Here is a 21,143-nt window from a genome sequence, read left to right on the forward strand (position 1 = left end):
AACTGCCCAAATGTTACTCCTGGGTTACAGACTGCAGCTTGAGGACCTCTGGTGTAGGTGGAGACGTGTGGCTCAGGACCCCTGGTTCTGCGTCTAGCACTCGCATGGACTCTGGCGTGAGCTTGGGCAGTCACTTCCCCTGTTTTCTGTATCTGCAGCAATGAGGCAAGTGCTTCACTTCACTGGGGGGTGGAGACCGCAGGCCAGGGCCAAGGGGGCGAGAGTTGGTTGCCCCAGGGCCTGTACGCCTGCACACTTAAAGCACCACTGGAGCCCCGCGTGGTCCAGACAGCACAGAGGGCTGGAGGTGGGGAGGCATACGACCCGGGCAGTGCTGCGGGCTGGCCGCCCCAGCCCTGCCCCTTTCCCCAAGGCCTTGTCCCTGCTGGGGGTCCTTGAGCCAAGTGTCAGCTGCCCTACCATCACCTACACACGTGCTGCCCAGGCCAAGTCTGTCACCAGCCCTGCTTCAGGCTGCTTCTAGGCAAGCATAAAAGAAATCCCAGGGTGGAAGGAGCGCCAAGGCGGGCAGCAGAGTGGGAGCTTGGGGAGACAGCTGGTAACCATAGCGATTTGTAAAACAGCCCATCTTGCAGGCCCCAGCCCTGTCTGCTCCCACAACCCTCCCTGAGGTGATCCCTCCACCCTCCCCGACCTGCCCAGGGCCCCTCCCGCGGCTGGAACTTGGGCATGCAAGCTCTAAGGTGCACTAAAAGCTGTGCTTTGCCGGGAGCTTGTCTCTGTCTACTGCAGGCTGGTGGCAGGATGGAATTCCTGCCGTGGGGAGGCGCAAAGGCTGCCTGGGGGGTGGACAGCCCTGGCTTGCCCCCGGTGCATTTTTGCCTCTGTCTGCCCGCCCAGTGCAGAGCAGTGTGGGAAAGCGCACTGCTGCCTTCCGCAGGCTACAGCTCAGCAAGGTGCACGCCAGCCCAGTGCCCATATAAGGGCAGAAAGAACTCAAAGGCTGCCTTGTTTGAGCACTTCCTGCCCGCTTAACCCTCTGTGAGGCTGTGGCCGCGGAAGCTGCTTTCCCTGCACACAGCCCAGAGCTGGCTGATGCTTGGCTGTGCCTGGTTTTCTGATGAAATACACTCCTGGTCTCAGCCCCTGCTTCTGGCTTGGGTAACTTCAGGCCATGCCAAACTCAGTGTGAGGGAGTCTGTTATTCTGGCTGGCTCCGGCAGTCCTGTATCTCAGCTCTGGGAGGGTTAGAGCATGCATCAAGCCCTGGAGTTCCCTGGAACAGCAGGGGTTTGAGCTGCTGCAGAAGCTTGGATGTTTTGGATCCTCTTATGATTGAAGCGTCGACTATGCTGCTGTATAACAGGACTGGGTTCCCCAAAGTCATGAAAGGGACCTGTGCCCCTTCCGGAACTGCTCACAGTGCAGCTGTGGCTCTGATACAGGAGTCACAAAGCCCATGGCTAACTCAGTCCTTTGGCCTGAATGAGTGAAATGACTCCTGGCCCAGACTAACAGGGCTGTGCACGCTAGAACCCTGCTCCTGCCTGGTCTCCTGGTGCTCTGAGTTAGCCATGTGATGCGTTGGGCCTGGGAGAAATTGGAGAACTCTGCACAGATCTCGGGGGTTTCTGCTTCCTGCGAGTAGAGCAGCAGCAAGCCTCTCAGAGGGGCCTGGTTTGGTGTTAATAGTTTGTCTGATATAGTCAGAGGTGAAAGTAAGCAGGTGCACCCTGGTGTCCAGCTCCCATGAGAATTGGTGAAGCTGCGGCAAAAGCAAGCAGGGAGCAGTGTTCTCTCTAAGCTGAGTGTTTGGGTGGCCACCCAGGAGAGATCCAGGTGCTGGGTAGCTGATTAGCAGAGTGCCCACAACCAGTAGCATGTGTTTCTATTGGTGGTGCACATCCTTTAGTGCATGTAACAAAATTTATTCCACCCATAGATGAAAAAATTAGAGGGAACACTGGCAGGGAGCTATTCGAAGAGCTATCAGGGACCTGGCTTGCTATAGGACAGTTCCTGTAAGAAATGTTGTTACTTTTACCCCTGGATTTGGTGCTTGCAGGGTGGGGGTAATGGTGAAACCAGAGGTGGAACAGTCCATGGGTAGAGAGCAGAATGTGTGCAGTAGAAGAAACGTAGGGCTTTCTTCACTGGAGTTTAAAGGTCTGTTTGTAAATGCAAATAGAGTAGCCTACATAGAGTCCTGCGATCCTGCAACTCTCTGTTTTGTACCTATGGGGATAGACACCTGCCGCTCATTTTTGCAGATGCAAATACTAGCTTTGTATCGGCACAGGGCTCTAAGCATGCGCCCAGCCTAGTCAAAGTGCTGAACTGCCTTGTCAACACTGGTATCTGTCTGTTAGCTTTTGCATCTTGAAATGCTCAGGCACCTCATGCAATGGTCCCGTAGGACTCTCCGTTCCTTGCAGGGATTCTTGGGTAACATGCCTTAAATCAGTCTGGAAAGTAAAGTCTAATGGAAGCAAGGCCCTGATCCACTGCTGTCTGCAGGTGGCCAATCATGCCAGCCTCCCATACCTACTTTCACCACCTCTTTGTGCTTTGTCCTAGGCTGTCCCTCCTGTTAGGGTGGAGTCTGTGTAAACCTCCACAAAGTTGTCTCTTCAGCTTCTGTCTCCTGTGGGGATATGTACAATACGTGTAATGCTTAGGTGGTTATGATACTCAATGCTGACTTGCATGAAAAACTGGATCGTTTTGGGGGTAGGGACTCCTGTGGTCTATACATCTACCATAGTGGGGTCCTGGTCTCCGATGGAACGTTGGCCCAGGATCTCCAGTTATGCTAGTATACTACAGGCTGAACCTCTCTTTTCTGGCATCCTTGGGACCTGACTGGTGCCGGATGGGAGAATTCGTCGGACTGCAGGGGGTCAATATTATCTAGCAGCATTGCCCGCACGTCCACTGCTTACTGGGCTCTTGGACATGAGGAGTAAATTACAGCTAAATAACAGCACGGAACACTGAGAGCCAGGACTGGTGGCTGGAAACAGACTTTATGGGACCGCGGGAAACTTAGCCACACCCATGAGAAGTGTTCTGGCTCACTAAAATCATGGTGCATTACAGATGTTGCTGGATGAGAGAGTTCCGGATTAGAGAGGTTCAACCTGTCACCGCTTATCATGTGTTTGGCTGATGCCCTTGGAAAATCTTGTTGACAAGGTGTAATGCCTTTAACATGGGCTAAGCTGGTTGCTTGGGGAGCCGGGCATTTAACTTGACCGGCAGAGCACGTGTCAGATGACCTGGGTGAGGCTGTGTTTATAAAAGTTGCTCGCTGAACCCAGCCTTTCTTTGCCTTGCCCAGGCAAGGCCCAGGACTGTGAAACCTGCACGGGTGGCAAGGTGTATGTAGTGTTTTGGTTTCTAGGAAAGTATTGGCAATCCAACAGCGCTGCTGGATTGCAGTGAAATCGTGTTGCATTTAAGAATCTGGTCTCTTTAGACCACTTGAAAGCATCTGAGTTTGGGCTGAATGGGGGAAAGGGTGGTCACAGGTTTGCAGTGAGTGGATCTCCAGGTTTTACTGCTGCATTATGCACAGGTGACTCATTGTGCAGGAGGTGGATGGGGTGGGGCAGAAAAGCGTGAACTTTTGTAGAAATGCTGCCCTGCTTGGATGGGCCTGTCTCTGGCCTCCTCCTTTCGTGCAGCTGACTTGGGAGAGGGTCTTCATGCTGCACAGCCAGCTTCCTTGGCGTACAATTCTTGGAAGACGTGTTTGGTGTAGGGACTGGGGCTTGTTCCCAGGAATCCTTCCCAGGCAGGCACAGCTGTGATTCAGCCTCTAGAATAGCTGCTCTGCTGTTTGCAGTGTTGGCTGCGGGCTGGGAAGGGTTATGGGAAACTGATGGCACTGGCTAGACTCACTGGTGTTGGGCCATTTCCTGCTCCAGCTCTGAGGAGAGGAGTCGGGGAGGGAGTGACGTGTCCACATGCTCCCTAGCCTATCCTGTTTCTGTTGTAAAGACTCCTGCTCTGGTTCCCCTGCTGCAGCCAGCAGTGGGTCTTGGGACTGGGCAGTGCCTGAAACACCGTAAGGCTGTGTGAGGGCCCTCCGTCCTGAGGGCCCCAACTCCCTGAGGCTCTGGGATCCTAGAGGATCCAAGTGGAGGGTTGCTGTGTCCCACGGTTGCCCCTCAAAGGCAGAGCAGCAGGGAATCTACTCATAGCTGACTCATGTTATTGCCCGTCTTGGCGCTGGGGGGCAGTGACCAGGGACTGCTCTAGTCATGGCTTCGCTTGCTCAGTGGAGGTGGGATCCCAACAGAGCAGGGCAGGATTGTGTAAGCTTTGAGGGGTCTTCGGGGCAGGTCCTTTAAAACGAGCCTCTCATTTTAAAACAGAGTCCTCATACGCAGGCTTCACTGCATCCAAAAGGGAACATCAGAGGGTGAAAATCCCAGGCCCTGACTGCAAAGCAATGTTCCCGCTAGCTTTTTTTTCCATCCGTGTGTGGAATAAACTTTGTGCGCTCTGAGGTATGTGCAGATGTGCATCACCAGTGGAAGAACCTGCTCCCCCAGCCAGCAACTTTGCTAATCAGCTGGGCAGCACCTGAATCTCTCCTGGGCAGCTGCTCAAGTGCTCAGTTTACAGGGAACCCTGTTACAGAGTTAAGCTGAGCTACTACCCTCCCGGCACAAACCTTGCATTGCAGCTCCTGTGTGCTTATTTACCTGGGTTCAGAGTGACTCTGTCAACAGACCTGAGCTCCCCAGTCACTTGGGCACTCCCACAAATCCCACCCTGAGTCCTTTGGCAGGTTCTTGGCACGCTGGCACACATTGTGGCAGCTGATCCTGAGGGCTAGGGAAGGTTTGGATGCAGGTCACGGCCTCCTAAATGGAGAGTGGGTAGGGTGCAACAGCCCTCGTGCTACAGCTCTATGGGGATTCATCTCTTTCTGAAAGATCTCTCAACAAATGTGACCAGCTATGAAAGCGGCCTGCAGCTGTGCCTGCCTCCTTCCTCCTCAGCTCGGAGAAGCAAGCAGAGCTGTCTCCATCCAGCGAGGCTGATTGAGAATTTCCTTTCCTGCTGGAGGGATTGAGTCAGCGATTGAGTTTCTAGCCTCTGTAGAAGCTGTTGTGGCTCTGGCTGACTCTTTGGGGAGTGGTGAAGCTGTATTGGGACCCGAGGCAGTCTCCAGGGATGGGATTAGCTCAGGGCAGTCTGTCTGGATGGTAGGTTGGCAGGTTGAGTCATAATATGCTGTGGAAGTGCTGCGCCTCAGAGATAAGAGAGGTCTTTCTCTGGCTCAGAGCCCCTAAAAGACACAAACCACGACACTGTCCGTGATGGACTACGCCTTCTTTCCTGCCCAGGAACAGACCTGTTGATCCCCAGGTATAGAGCCGTGCATGGATACAAAATTTGTATCTGTATTCACAAAATGCGGGTATCTGTGGATTTGCAGGGCTTTACCCCGGTAGTAGCCAAATGCAAACTGAGGTCACCGCAGTCTGCTTCCCACAATTCCCCCTGCTGTGTAACTAACTCTGCTAGGATTGTCCTAACTAACTGGGTTCCACCCCAGAGGTGTCAGATTTTCACGCTTTGGTGCAGAAGTGCTATTGCCCTACAGATACCCTAACTTACTCTGCATTACTGCTGGGAGGCTGGGCAGGAGGCTGTCTTGGGGGTAGCATGCAAGGCTGAAAAAGGATGGATCGTGCAGAGGCTGGGCCCGGCCATGTGGGCTGGTCTGCATGATTCTCATGGTGTCCACGATAGCTTTTTTTCACTTCTCTCTCTAGATTCGCTACAAGGAGGAGTTTGAGAAGAACAAAGGGAAAGGCTTCAGTGTGGTGGCCGACACCCCCGAGCTGCAGAGAATCAAGAAGACTCAGGACCAGATCAGCAACGTATGTAGCTTTTTAATCTGTGCCCTGTATCATGTGCCTGTCCTTCCCATGGCTTTCTGCTGTGGGACAGGATGCTCCACATCAGAAAAATGGGGTACAAAGGAGCAGCCCTGCAAAGTGAGGCTGTGACAACGTGGGTGGAATTTACTGCAACTTTTGGCTCCCTCTAGGCTAGGTGGGGGCAGGGGGTGAACGCAGCTCTCCTGCTCACATACCTACTTTCTGTAGGTTAGAGCACCTGGAATCGAAAACCTCTGCTCCCTGCAGGTGCCACATGATGAGACTTTGAGCCGTAGCTGCAGGACATTGCGAGCCTTGGCTATGCCAGGATGGGTACAAAGCATAGTGGAAGCAAGATGTTTTTGATATGGTAGGACTTGATTCTGCCCCCTCCTTAATGCCAGCTACTGAATCCCCAGGCTGCAGGAGATCTAAGTGACAAGTCTCAGCTCATGGGGCATCCCGCAATGGGAATACCAGCGTGCAGAATGACGGCCACGTCACTTCATCATAGAGACTTTCTCCGTTGACCTCAGCTGCATGCACCTCTCTTCCTCCATCTGTGTCTTGCTTAGAGAGCAGCTCAATTTCCTCTCACTTGGCCATGCCTCCAGCTGTCCAAAGCTGGCTCCAGAAGCCTGGCTACTGCAGGGCTTTGCTGCAGCTGTTCAGGCCATACCAGGCCTGAATAGACACTGGATCCAAGCTAATCCCACCACCTGTGCAGCCCAGTTTGCTACCTGGCATTGTAGAGTGCTGATGGCTAGGCTGCCAGCTGGCCTTGCAGAACTCCATGCTGGAAACAGCCTTCCACGTGGAGCTAGTGTTACAGCTTCAAACGCCAGCTTCCTCCCCCAACCCAGCCCTACTCTGACCTGGAGAGACCTCCCAGTGCTATCTTGGTCTCTGAAGAGGGCTTATAGGGTCTTCAGTCTTTAGCCCTACCATTCCATGGCAAGCAAAGGCCTAGTGTCTTGCCTCTAGCAATTCTAAGCTGCTCTCTTGTGAAAGCAACTGTCGCAGCAATGCCGTTAGATTACAAGTGGTGCTCTGTCTTCTCCAACATGCTCCTGTAAGGAGGGGAAAGCACTTTGGACTGGGACTCTTCACTTGATCCTCATTGACTTGCTAATTGGCCCTTAAATCCCCACCCCCCCACCCCCAACCCACACCAAAAATAAGGCTTCTGTTTGAACTAAAAGGTACCATCGCATATCTGGGAGCTGGTTAACCTGGTAGCTCGCTCCTCTTGCAGATGGTCTGTGGTGTGTCCCTAGGTACCAATTAGTTTGGCACCTGTATTGTGCCATCCAGTCTCCATGCGTTACTGTTTCTTCTCCAGGAGGAACAGGCGCAAGGGCCAGCTCTGCACACACATACCAGGCCTGGCTGTACCCAGAGCACATGGGGTTTGGTGGGGCTCCTGCTTTTGGCAGGGACTGCTGTGTGTCTGGCGCCTGCTTCACCCAGCTGGGGGTTGGGAGGAGAACATACAGAGTTAACTAACCTGTAGCTGCTGTCCTGTGTGTATTTAACTTATCAGAATCTGGTGTGGTCAAGGGCAGGCCCCACAGAGTGCTGTCAGGGAAACCAAACCTCAGTGCTGCAGCTTCACATGTGAGCTTGCCTGCTAACTTTCCACTTAACAACCTGCTTCCATTTGGTCACTTCCTTCTCTTTAGAGACTGGGGGCTTTTGGCCACCGTAGGCGCCCACTCTTCTGACTTGGCTCACAGAAAGAAGTTGCGAAGCAGCTGTCGCCATACCCACCCCGATTACTCTTGGATCTCTCATTTATACAGGGTTGGGGCAGTCCTATGCTTGGCTGTTCTCCTAATCTTCCCTCCCCCCCATACTCATGGTGACCCTGGCATGTGGGGTGCAAGTTGGGGCTGATCTCATCTCTGGCTTAGCCTGGGGCCAGGCCTGCATTGGTTCGAGCATGGGGATGAACTGGAGGCCCCAGGAGCTTGTGAGAATCTGGCCTTGCCCTGGCTCAGTCGGTGAGGTTGGAGTGGCTGGATAGCGTCCTGGCCAGGAAGTGCAACCTCCCTCGGGGGTGCTCAGAGCAGACGGTTGCTCTTCTATCACTGGTGCAGGGGAATTGCACCAGCTGGAATCTAGGAGGCAAAAACGGTCTCCCGGTGTGCTAGAAAGGATGTTGGGGGGGTGGGGGCGGTCGGGGCACTCAAGACACTGTGGCCTTGGGGTGAGGCCCTGAACCTTCTTCAAGGGAGTGATGTGAAGTCGCTGCAGCTGTGCCCATTGAGGACAGTGTCACAGCTGGCCCCTCCAGCTGCTCTTGTTTTAGTAGCTGTTCTGACTTGATCTGGCACAAATATGGAAACGTCCTGGAGGGAGGGAGGTGGACAGAGCTTCCCTGATCTTCTGGGAGCTAGTGAAGGTCTCTGAAGGGTTGCAGCAGAGCTTTTGCTTCAGTCCTAAGCCACATGCCCTTGCACGACAGGAGACCAGTTCTCCTTGGCCGCAATCCATGCACCTCTTCGCTGTTGCAGGCTAAAAGCCAAGGGAGGACCCTGGGAAGGGGCAAGAGGATTGTTTAGGGAGGATTTGCCCCAGGGGAGGGGAGGAAGCTGCAGTGGGGGAAAGCTGGTAGCCATGGCAGCATGTAGTTTTGTGCAGCCATATCTCCTTGGAACACCTGAAGTGTAATCCCTGTCTGGGGGCAGAGCTAGGACTGACTGACAGGTGTCTCATTTCTCCCTCCACCCCAGTTTCTGTGTTATTCCAACAGCCATCTGCTTGCAGAGAAACACGGCGAGTCCTTCCCAAGGTGGCTGTGCTCTGTGGCTGCTGCAGCCTGCTGTTCAGCTGGGGCAGGGCCCCGACTCTAACGCCGCAGGAAAAAGACAGGGGCTTTCTGCTCTGCAGAGCAGGGCAGCAGATTCCAGGCCGTACAGCAAAGAACAAGAGCCCCACTGAGGCACCAACAGAGCTGCCAGCTGCTGTGTGGCTGCTCAGCCTGGCCAGGTGGGGCTCAGCCCTGCTCCTGACTCAGTAGGACTCGTAAGGGATTTCAGGAGTGTTGCACTGGGCTGGCCGCCTTTGGTTTTTCCCACCCCCGGGGCGCAGGGAGCATTCCCCTTTATGCTGTCTAGTGTCCTTCCTGCCCTCTGATAAGGTTAGTTAGTAAATAAAGATACTGACGGAAGAGCCTGGAAAGGCAGGCTGGGCTTGGCTGAGCAGGTACCTGGGCTGGTAGGGCCCTGGCACTGGCATGTTGAATTTATTTCTCCTCATCTTGTTGGAGGTTCTCTGCCCTGCCCCTCCTCCTCCCTTTACATTGGTAGAGGCTAGAGAGAGGAATTGATAGAGCCTGGCCTTTCTCTGGCCACTCCCTGTCCATGGCAAACATTAACAGCCCCCAAGCCCTCTGTGGCAGGCAATGTGAAGCATTGACTAAGCCACAGAGAAATCCGAGTCCTGATTCTCTGACCTCTCACCAGCACAGCCTCATAAGCTGCTGTGGGTCTGGAATTCAGCCCCTTAATGGTGCTGCAGATTTCTCTGACTTGCGGAGCAAAATGTTTGGCTTGGGGAATTCCCCTCCCAGGAGCTCCAGCCCAGGCTTTCCCTCCGACCCGCACTTCCGGCCCTGCAGTAAATAACTGTTTAACCAGCCAACAAATGGGCTGTGGGGTGTCTTCCCATTGGCCCTGTATTCATTAACTCAAGGAGCTATTCATTATTACAGTCCTGCCCAGACTGTTGCTGTTAACCCTTTGCCCTCCTCACCAGTCCGCTGAGCCAAGAGTAAAGCAGTGGGAGACGGCTTTCCTTAGGCTCTCCTGGCTCCGCTTCTGAGCCTGCTTCCTCTGAGCCTCTGACTGCTGGACCACAAGCTTTAAGTGGCATGGGGTAGAGTTTTTGTAGACAGGCAGAGTGCAGGGGATAAGACTTGCAAGTGGCACTGGGACACTCTTGAAAGAGCAACTTGGGCCTAAGCCTCTTGAAAAGGGGACTTAGGACCCTTGGAGCGACCCTTTTGTGCTAGGAACAGTTGAACATTAAACCCACCCTTCCTCTGAGCTCAGGGGAGGGGTGGAGGGACGATTTCTGGCCCGTTTGGGCTGTTGATCCCCATCCCCGCCATGTGCTCACTCTGCTGCTTTCTCCTAGATGCTTAAGGTGGCTGTATCAATGACCTGTCTACCCCATCCCTGTTTTACATACAACGTGGTGGGGTATTGAACATGCAGCTTGAGGGGTGGCCCTGGGGCCCTTTCTGTGCTCGGGGGGCTTCCCTAAACTCCCTTATTGCTACAGTTGGTTTAGCTGCACCTCTGACTTAGAAGAGCTGCAGCTGGTGTTGTCCCAACACTAGGCACAGACCTGCAGAGAGAAGAGCCCAGTGAGACTGTGGCTGCTCCCCTGCAGCGCTGTGGGCGCCGCTGTCCTGGCAGGCATGGGTCTGGGGCGGCAGCAGCAGCACAGTGAAACCAGCCCTTCCAGCTGCGGCCCAGGCCACCAGGAGTTGGACCCCTGGGTTCTCATGTGCTCTCTGTTTTCAAGCTGCTAGAGGCCGTCTTGTTTGCTTTACCTTGCAGCTCAGTCAGGCCTCTTCTGTACCATGAAGATCTCTGAAACTGAGCAGAAGGTAGCATCCTTGCTTTCATGGGCCCAGGCCCTAGCTCTTGCTTGTAGAAGATACATTACATTAGTTCCCCCTCCTTTCTTCTGCTTGGTTCCTTTCCAGAAACCTCCCTATTCTCCTTGGCAGCTTCTTCCTCCTCTCCCCCAGTGCAAACTGGCGCTGTTGGGCAGAGCGCTTGGCTTTGTTTTGTGGAGCTCTGCATTGACCAATTTGGGCACAGGGACCTTAACACATTCAGCAACGAGCTAAACTTTCACTTCATAGCATCTTCGTTTCACATCTGCTTTGGCTCCTGAAGAAGATGGATTTGGTGGGTTTTAACTGAGCTCAGAGCAGCTCACCAATAAGCAGGAAAAAGGCTCTGGCCTGAAAGAGCCAGGGGGCTTTTGCAGGTCAGGGTGTAGGTGCAGGGGCTGCAGGGAAGCTGTCTGTCCTGGTCTTGTGCCAGTCTCTGTCCTTTCTTATAAGCACTAAACACCTACTAAGCAAAGTGCTCGAGGGCAGCAGAATAGTGCTTTCCCTAGTCACATGCTTGCAAAATGTTTAGTATGTGGCAGGGGATGAATGAGGAAAGTGATTATTTTCCCCCACCCTGGGGCATCAGTACTTCTAGAAGGCTGGCCCCATGCAGTATCACGGTGGGTGGAGGGATGGATGCACAGGTAGCACTAGCCTGCCATTTATGGGAAGCTTCTCTGCCCAGTAAGGGCTGCCTGAGATGCCAGTTGAAGCATCCGACTTGGTTCAGGATTGCAGCATTTTCAGAATAAGGGAGGGTAACCCCACCTCTTGTCATCTGACTGAGAATCTGCCCCCTACCACATGGCCTCTTCATGGGCTCTGTCCTCCATATGCTCTCTGGGTGCCTTGGGGGCTCGTGCTGCAATTAGCCATCGCTGACTGAGAGCTGCCGTTACGAGGGAACTTAACGGAGGAGGCATAGTGAGAGGACTCTAATCTGTGGTCCTCTGTCGAGCTCTGCTGGGATTCCGTCCCTATACCCTCTGTTTGTCTCCCTGTTCAGGCAGTTGGACTGAGTAATTGCCCTCTGACGTCCTGGACAGCAGCCTCTCTGCTCCTCCACTGCCAAGCTCCGGGGCCCTAATGAGGTGCTTGGGAGCATTCCCAGCGCAGGAATCTGAGGCTGAGCTGCCATGGAGGCTAAAGCCAGGAGCGAAGGCTTCTTGCTGAGAAGCCTGAAAATGGAGGGTGCTGACCCAGCCCTTGGATCCATTCTAATAACAGCTGTTCAAAGCAGCTGCTGCTACCAGGGGTCAAAGCAGGGCCAAAGGAGGCCTGGAGATTACTGGGAGGGGACCAGCAGCAGGGGTTAGCCTCTCCCCACACTCACCGACTGGGGAAGACGGAATGCCCAGCCAGCCTGTCCCGCTTTACTCTGCCATCTCCCAGCTGGGTGGCTCTACTGTGATGGTGGGAAGCAGAGTGACCCGGCCCCAGCCAGGCTCCGCTCCCTGGCACAACTGTCGGGATGGCTCTGCTGAAAGCCATGCTGCCCTGACTGTGTGTGTGCGTGCCATCAGTACCCAAGCTGCCACCAGTAGCTGTCAGCTTAGCTGACATGGAGCTCAGAGAAACTGTTGCTTGCACCCACGAGAGGCGCAATCTACGCCCTGCCAGCTGTGATCAAGGACAGGTTTAATCTTGGTGTGAGTAGGGCCGAAGTGCCAAATAACTCCTCGGCGTGCTCACGAGAGGTGGGAAGGAGACGGGGCCGGCCACGGGGGTTTCTGAAAGCAGCTCAGGGAGGTGGGGTCTGCAAGCAGCTCTTGCCATGTAAATAAGGGAAGGCAAGTGCTGGGGTTGGCTCTGGGGACCTAAGTTGCTCGCTTTCCTAACCAGATGCCATTAGCAGCAGTGGTGGTTGGTCTGGGAGAGTGGGCAGCTCTCTTTGGGGCCTGTTTGCTGCTTGAAAGCCCCCTTGGCACTGCCTGCCACAGCATCAGGGAATCTCTTCACAATGGCCTATAACATGGCTACGCCCACAGCGACACTAGTAGGGTCAAGGGGCCTGTGTGTCCACACAAGGCCCCGCCTGGGGTCTGACCTGTGCTGGAGCCAGGCTCTCCTGAGCCCACTGAAACTTGTAAGCACCCAGCTCACTTGGTCTCCCTTTCGTTTCCAGACCCGCAGAAGTGGTTAGGAGCCCAGACACTGACATACGCTCTGGGCAGCTGCCTGTTGCTGCTTGGGGCGGGAGCTCTCTGGTGCATTTTGTTCTTTGTGCAGCACCCAGCACAGTGTGGTTCTGTTCTGTGACCAGGGCTTGTGTGTGCCAACACCCAACTTGAACACAGGGAGAAAGGCAGCTACCCCCGGCACTCTCCCTGTCTGCACTCTGGTTAGAGGCCCCTGGAAAGGGACAGGCTCCTTTGCTGAGCACATTGCTGGAGTGGCCCAGGGCCTCAGTAATGCTGTGATTCTCTCCTGCCTGTGAAGCAAACAGGGCAAGTCTAGGTACTGAAGATGGGGCTGTGTGTGTTCTCTGCGCCCTCCTCTGAGGAGGAGACGGGTGGCTGAAGTCAAGCCAGATTGGGGCTAGAGTGGGAGAGGGATCTTTACAGCCTCTGGCAGGCCTGGAAGATTTGAGGCCTGTCGGCCAGGGGATGCTGCAGGCCCTGGGGGAGGTGTTGCCATCATGTAGGGCTGTAAACATCAGCGTGCACGTGCCTGAAAAGGTATCTAGCCCTCTACGTGTGCTTCCAGCTTATGGGAATGGCTGGAGTCCCACCTGCTCTGTGTCTGAGGAACAAGGATGGGGGCGGGGGTGGAGATTTGAGAGATTTAGGGCTGGAGCAGAAGTTGGTGGCCCTTGCACTAACCTTTTTTATGAGGGCCTGGATCACAAGCAGAAGTGAGCTGGAATCAAATAAACCACGTCAAAGAGCCTTTGGGGCCCTAGCCTGCCACTCCCCCTATGGAAGGCCAGGATGCTGGTATGGCTCTCTGCATATTGACAGAGCTGAGGGGGAGCCCAGGACTGGAATAGCAGGGGGGCTGGGGCTGGTATTGAGTGGGTATCGGCTGAGCTGAAATGTGGGAGGGATTCTAGGACTGGCTTGGCAGGGGAGTTGGGTCAAGTTCATTAACTGGCTGCATGCCCCAGATTCATCATGTCGCTTCAGAGTCTCCGCTCTGGCCCTTGCTGCCATGATGGTGGTACCATGTTGATCCCCTGAAGCCCATTTCACTCCCACCCCCCCTACACACAACTCTAACTGCACTGGCCATCTGTGAAGGAGGTGTGAGTGGGTGTGTGTGGGGGTGTGTGTGAGTGTGAGACAGACAGACACAGCTAATATGAGCTACTCTGCCTTTCTGTCTAAGGATGACCCCCTGGGGCTGTAACCTAAGCTGGCAGAACAAAAATGCAGTCAAGTAGCACTTTAAAGACTAAAAAAAATTATTTTGTTAGTCTTTAAAGTGCTACTTGACTGCTTTTTTTGTTTTGATAGTATATAGAGCAGCACGGCTTTCTCTCTGTTACTAAGCTGGCAGGTAACACCTCTGACCTGAACAAAGAGCAGGGAGGAACCGAGCTGGGGTTTGAATGGAGGTGCCAGTTAGAAGCTGGGGGGAGAGGGAAAAAATGGCTACCAGCCTGGGCAGAAGGGGAAGTTAGACCCCAAATGGGGCACCCCTGGGGCACCTCTCCATAGGATGGGTTGGAATGACTGTCTCCGTTGGCTGTACTGATACCTCTGTGCTGAGCTGGGCCTCTGTCAACTAATGAACATCCCGTTCTACCTGCTGAGTGAGAGTTACTCCTGCCTGTGGACGGGGTGCAGTGCATGGGGACCCTGGAACCCCATTACACCATCTTCTGGCCCCCTGTATGGCTGAGCTGCCCAGAAAGCTGCAAGGTGCTGGGGAGGAGGAGATTTGTTACCTCTTTCTTTAGCTCTTGGAACAAGCCCCGTGGGCCTGGCCAGCCTCCCTTGGGGGAGGTCTGGTCACCAGCCCTGAGTCCATCAGAGCTCTTTAGAGCTAGCTGTGTTCCTCATAACTGTTCCTTCCTAACTTCCTCTGCAACCCTGCCCAAGTGCTGTGCGTACAGTGCCTGATGCTAGCATGTGGGGGTTCTGCTCTGTGCGTGGGCCTCCTACGCGCTGCAGCTGGGCTCTAGGGAGCTCCCAATCCATGCATCAGCTAAGATAGCTGGCGTGTACTACCAGAGGGGGTGAAGGTGTGAGAACAGTGCCCACCCTGGACAGCAGCCCAGAGGCCTGGAAAGCTCCTTTCCCGTGAAGACCTGGGAGGCATAATTCTGCTGAGGACGCTTAAAGAAGCTGACTACTGGCCAAACTGACACCAGCCAGGAATCTGTCCAGACCAAGTGTAGGTGGGAGAGAGGCCTGACCTCCAGGGCTTGTTAAACCCTCCAACTGGGCAGAGGGTCTATAACTCTAGCTCCTCTCCCCACAAGGGTCGTCTCTGAAATTGCCAAGAGTCTGCAGTGCCACCTGCTGGACTAAAACATGACCTTTTATAAGGACTCTTTTACGTACTTTGATGTTTTATCTAACTCTTAACTTCCCTGTAAGCTGTGTGCTTACGCAGGCACTCAGGAGAAATTCAGCTGCCACCCAGCTGATTAGCAGACCATGGACAATTAGGCTTTTATTTCTATTGGTGGTGCACATTTGCACATGCCTTGGTGCACATAAATTTTTTTCTGAACATGGAAGAAAATCCACACATGGATAGAAAAGATAAATGGGAACACTGGGCAGAAGCAGCTCTTGCTAATGCCATGACCTTTCCAGACAAGAAGTGAGGGATGCATGATAGCAACTGCCAGGTGGAATCATAAATCCATGCATAGCTTGTGTCCTGGCTGGGGTCTAGCAGCTCTTTGTGAAAAGGGCTGTGGGGTTGATGCGTCCAAGGTGGCATTCCCAGGGGCATGCACACAGCACAGTGCTGTGGGCTTGGCATACTAGAGGAGTGCCCTGTGCATCTAGGTCCTTTCACTGAGGCTTGGTCCAGGTGAAGTGCTGGAGCAGCTTTCTGCTGGGGCTGGTAGCTAGGGATTGTAACGGTCCCAGCTCTGGTCTCTGCTGCAATAATGGGTGTGATGCAGCTGATTTGGGGAGCGGGAGACTCTTAAGGGGTTAAAAGCTGCTCATGGGGGCAGACTCTCTTGGAGCTGTATGATTGGCAAGCAGAGCCTCCCGTCCGGATCCCGAACTCCATCTTTTGTCTTGTAGATAAAGTACCATGAAGAGTTTGAGAAGAGCCGAATGGGCCCAAGTGGTGGTGAAGGCGGTGAAATGGAACGCAGGAACTCCCAGGATAGCGCCAACTACAGGAGACCAGTGGAACAGCACCATCAGCCTCAGGTTCAGCCCAGCAGCCCTGGTAAGGAGCTTTGAAAGTGTTCCCTGGGGGAGCCTAGTTAAACAGGTCACAGCCTATCTCCTGCACAACCTACTTCTTCACCCTTCATCTTCTGACATCGGTGCCCCAAAGAGGCTGGGCTTCCATTCTCTGGCTGCAGTAGGACTATTGAAGTCCATGCCTGGCATTGCAGACCTTCCCAAAATGCCTGAGTTCAGACCCCCACCCCTCCCTTCCCTGGCCTGGAGTTAGGCCCATTACACAGATGGGTAGGGACCCTGGGATTCAGGGCTCCAAGTCAGCTTGCCACAACTAATGGGGGCTGTTTCTTTTCCCAGGATACCAGCAGCAGCCTCCATCTCAGCCTTATGGCTTCAAGGAGCCTACAGCACCAGTCTCTATACAGCGTAATGCCCCTTCTGGAGGAGGAGTGAGTACAGCCCCAGTGGCACTTAGCTTACCAAGTGCTGACACTGGTTGGTGGGATCTCAGTAGTGGTCCCTGACACGGGTCAGCGTTTTGCTCCAGTGGTGCAGGCTGCCCTCTTGTGTGGGGTAGAGGGTCAGGCAGGTGCCCATCTCTGGTGCTGTCCTGTGGCAACCATTAGCAGGGCTCATGTCCTGCACTCCTGATCTTCCCTTCCTGTGCCTTGTAGCTGCCCTCAGACTAAGGTGCGTGATGGTGGAAGAGCTAGAACTCTACTCCTGAGCTCCTCAGCCCCGTGTCTGGCCTGCATTGCTGTGCTGCGAGTTAATAGGCAGCAGGTTTAGAAACAAAAAAAAACCCCAAAGGAAGTATTTCTTCAGACTGTGCTCGGTCAACCTGTGGAACTCCTCGCCAGAGGATGTTGTGAAGACTCAGGCTTTATCAGGGTTCCAACAGAACTAGATACGTTTGTGGAGGACAGGCTCAACAACGGCTGATCGCCAGAATGTACAGAAACGCTGTCCTTAGCCTCTGTCAGAAGCAAATGGTTGACGAGGGAGGGATTGCTTGATTCCCTGTTCTGTTTACTCCCTCTGGGGCATCTGACATTGTGTGCAGTTGGAAGGCAGGACACTGGGCTAGATGGACCTTTGGTCTAACCCAGTATGTCCACTGTTAAGAGCTGAGTCTGGCACTGCAGCACACCGACCTCTGGAGAGCCAGAGATCGCTCCTTCATGGCTTAGTGCCGCTCCAGTAACCCCTGGGGGCAAGGTCTCCCACTAGAAGGCTTAATTAGTCTAGTATGGGCCCTGCCAGCTAGAGGGAGAACAGAGGCTGCTGTCATGAACAGGGTGTTTGCAGGGGAGCCCCTCTGTATTGCTGACTCTCCTCTCCCCCTCCGCAGAAGCGGTTCCGTGCAGTCTATGACTACAATGCTGCTGACGAAGACGAGGTCTCCTTCCAGGATGGAGACACCATCGTCAACGTGCAGCAGATTGACGATGGGTGGATGTATGGCACGGTCGAGCGTACCGGGGACACCGGCATGCTTCCTGCCAACTACGTGGAGGCCATCTAAGTAATGGGGGGAGGGGGGCATGGGTTGATACCGAAAGCACCTGGCCCACACAAGGTCCCGTCATGTCTCTCTCACCCAGCATCCCTTTTCTGCCATGTCCTGCCATTGCTCCATCAGAGCTGCACTTCTTGCCCAGCTGTACTCTGTCGGTACTTGGCAGCAGGCTCTGGTTTCTCTTGCCAATTTAGCTTTGTTTCATAGCTACTCAAGCTCCATTGGGACTGTCTGTGGGAGACCTCTCCTGGGTCCACTCCAGTTGGCCCCAGCCTTGCAGCTTTCCTCCTCTCTAATCTCTTCCTCCTTCTTTCTGAAGGGTTGGGGGCCTAGCTACCATGCCCTCTACCCCTAGGGACTATGGGGGAAACAACTGGAATTGCTGGGCTCCTGAGCTAAGACAGGGTCCCAGCTGACCCATCTGATGGGACCAAACCTACCCCCTCTGCTGGGGACCAAGCCAAGCAGCTGGAGGGGGCAGCAAGAAGGGGCCAATAACTAGGGTTGTCCTCTCAACAGAAAGTATGGGAAGGGTGTTTGAAATGCTGTCACTAGGGACAGTGGGCCACAAGTCCCCTCTAGCTGGGATCACAAAAGCCTGCAGGGATCTTACACTTGGCCATCTCCACTCACCTCTCCCACCTCATTACCTCTGTTAAAACTTCCGTTCTGTCTCTCTCTCCCTTCCACTTCACATCTTTCACTCTTCAAACCTTCATGTAAAGCCAAAACTTACACAAAACCCCTGAGTTCTTCAGAATTTGAGCTCAAACAATTGTCTATTTCACTCTGTTCTTCTCAGGTTTTCACTGACTTTTGTGGCTGGGCCACTGGCCACAGAGGGGGTGGTATCTCCACAGTCTGCCAGCAGACTGAGGCATAAGTGGCAAGCAGTGGGGGTGGGAGGGCTCTGGTCCTTTGAACAGGATGGAGCTCTCCAAAGCAGCATCTAGTGGTTCTGGCCACACCATTTTGAGCTTCCTTGGGTGGGGCCACCATATTCCAGGACCATTTCTTCGCTCTGGGACATGACTGCTGTTGCAATCAGGAGGGAGGAGCAGCTCAGGGCCTGCTTATGCTTAAGGCTGGATGAGCTGCTTGTGGCTGAGAGCTATGGAGGGGGCAGAGGGTGACTCACGGCCTCCCCCATGGTCAGCCAGAGGGTATGAATGAAAGTGATATCCAGAACACGCTCTAGAACCAAGTACTATTCTAGTAGAGGGGAAGGGAAGGCCCCATGTGCCTTTTTCAGCTTCTACAGAGATCTTTACTGCTGCCAAATGATCCCTTGCATAGAAGGATGGTGCCTCATCTCACACAGCAGCTCGCACCTCAGGGACCCTGCTTGTTCTCCCATCCCTGCTGCTGGATGGGTGTGCTCTGGGCATGGCCATGCAGTGCAGGATCCAGTCTCCTGTCCCCATGGCTTTTTGGAGCCACTGACTGCTCAGTCTGGGTCTGTTTTTTCTCTTATGGCCGTGAACCCTGGGGGAAACTCTGCTACGTGAGTGGCTGGTGGAGCTGTTGGGAAAGAAGCGTGAGGCGGCGTGGCTTTCTTCTGGGCCAGGGGCTGGTCCAGTGAGTCTGCTTTGCAGTGGTGCCTGCCTGGCTCAGCAGGTGCCACTACTGGAACTGTGGTTGTGAAGGGCAGGGTGGAGGGGAGACACAACACAAGCAAACCTCCCCAATCAGCAGTGTCTTGGAAGGAGGGGAAAGCCAGACAGTTCCATCCTGGCCTTTCCCAGGGACCAGCCAGGCACGTTCAAGTTCCAATTCCATTGCACTTGGAATGGTATGTTTCGAGTCAGTGGCCAAGGGACCAGGAAGGGCAATGAACTGACACATTCAGCCCCTATTTTCCCTGCACTGTCTCACTGGATCCAGGCTGTTGCTGGCTTGGATCACATCATGGACCAAAACTTTAAAGCACATGCCCTCCTACCCAGGATTTTGTGCACAGGGGCCACTCTAACTGGAAATCGATGCAGGGAAGAGGGTGCTGTGTTGGCCCTGGGTAAGGAAACTGAGCATTGAGAATTAGCTGTGAATCCTCCCCCTCCTTGTTCCAGTGGGGTGTGGGATCAGCTCTGCTGCCCTCTGCCTCCAGCATGCTGAGATCCACTCCCTGGTGCTTTTCTCCCTCTCAACTGGAATTCATGTAGCCTGACTGCCCTCCTTACCCCAGGGGAGTGTGACTGCATTCCAGGTGCATCCTGTGAGATCTCTCATGGAGCACAAGAGACCTCTGCTTGCTGGAGGTGCACTCCTCTGGGATCATCCCCTGTACCTTCCGCTGCTGCTCCATGTGGTCTTACCTTCATGCTGACCTTTCAGGAGAAGGGAGAAGCCGGCTGCTAGGTTATTAAAATGGAGAAGGCACTGCTGGAAGATGGAAGAGGACCTTGCATGTGCCTTTTCCTCTTTCTCCCACACTCATTGTTTCACTTCCAGAAGCACAATGGAGATGCAGAACTGCTGCCTAAGACACTGTATTGACGGTGAAATGGTGGTTAAGGGTAAGGGACTAAGGGGTGGGTGACAGCAGCGAGCCTTGGAACCTCTCAGTCCCTCCCCTTTCTCTGGTAGCTGCTTTAGTGCAGAAGCGTGCATGGGTTAGAGGATCTCTGCTCTCCAGTCCCCAAAATCAATGTACTCTACTAAAAGGGTTGGGGGATCCATCCCTCTAGGAGAGCCAGCTAGCAGCTGGGCTGGGGGATAAGGGTGAGCCTTTTGCTTTTAACCAGCTTTCCTATTCAGCTAAGGGATTGTGGGAGACTTGCGATAGGCCTGGGGGAAAGTGGATGTGATCAGCCTTGTGCACAGCATAGAGGTGGCAGTGATGAGCTGGGTGGGACTTGAAATCCTTGGTGGTGTTGAAAGGTGTGCACACAAGACCTGGCAGAGGAGCTGGGGGGAATGGAGAGAGACATTCCTGCTCACTAATACTTTGTTCTTTAGAGCCTGGGAAAGGGGAGGGAAATAACAATGTGAATAAGCCTTTTTTATGGACCAAATCAAAACACAGGAAACTTTAAGTTTGGGCCTAAAACTTTTTTAATGCTACCTTGAGACTGTTGATCTTATCTTCCTCTTCCCCTGCTTGCCCTCCCCTCTTTATTTTTTTTTCTCTTGCCATGGAAAACAGACATTTTACTGCTTGATTTCTGCCTTCTCTCTGACTTATGCACTTTTTTGCCTTTTTTTTCATAGCTGAAAAGCACCTAAACCTGTATTTAAAATAAGTAAAATCTTTAAAAAGATAAAAGCTAAATTGCATCATTGTAACCATTTCATTAATGTGTTTTTGTTTTTAAACACATCTTGTACATCTTAGCTTTCCAAGTTGCATTTCAGTTCTGGGCTTAGATCGTTTTTTATTGGTGGGGTTTATTTTGTCTGTGTATTTCTTCCGATGGGCCTGAGTGCCCCCCAGAAAATGAAATTTATTTGGCCTTTTTAACTGAACCCTTGAATGGAAAAAAAACCAACAAATGCTTTCTGGTTTATTCAAATTTAAAATAAAACTATAATTTTTACCTGCTGACTGCTTTGGTCTTAATTGTGTTTTTAATTTTTCCTCTGGCTTTAAACAGATTAACAGCTTTTTGGGAAGAGAGATGGCAAGTAAGAAAGAGGAAACTAGACTGAAATGAAAACACACATCCCTTTGATACAAAGTCTGCAGTGACTGTACTCCACAGTGGCTGTGGGGCTCCCAGTGAAGTCTATGGGAACTCAACATAGATACTTCTAGTTTATTTGTAACCGCTCCTTGCATGGCTTAGAGCCACCTCTGCCCCTGCTATGGG

General features: G+C 53.4%; 1 protein-coding gene across 1 annotated transcript in view; it reads left to right on the forward strand.

Annotated features, from left to right (window-relative positions):
* The window catches only part of LASP1 (LIM and SH3 protein 1), a 57,832-nt gene extending 36,962 nt beyond the window's left edge, over positions 1–20,870 (forward strand). The window contains exons 4-7 of the mRNA XM_074979046.1: positions 5,754–5,861; positions 15,705–15,855; positions 16,173–16,264; positions 17,167–20,870. Of these exons, the coding sequence (XP_074835147.1) occupies positions 5,754–5,861; positions 15,705–15,855; positions 16,173–16,264; positions 17,167–17,340 (525 nt within the window). The 3' untranslated portion in view covers positions 17,341–20,870. The remainder of the gene's footprint in view (positions 1–5,753; positions 5,862–15,704; positions 15,856–16,172; positions 16,265–17,166) is intronic.
* Positions 20,871–21,143: the final 273 nt, after the last annotated feature.

Source organism: Carettochelys insculpta, chromosome 28 (assembly GCF_033958435.1).
Source record: "Carettochelys insculpta isolate YL-2023 chromosome 28, ASM3395843v1, whole genome shotgun sequence".
Classification (NCBI taxonomy): domain Eukaryota; kingdom Metazoa; phylum Chordata; order Testudines; family Carettochelyidae; genus Carettochelys; species Carettochelys insculpta.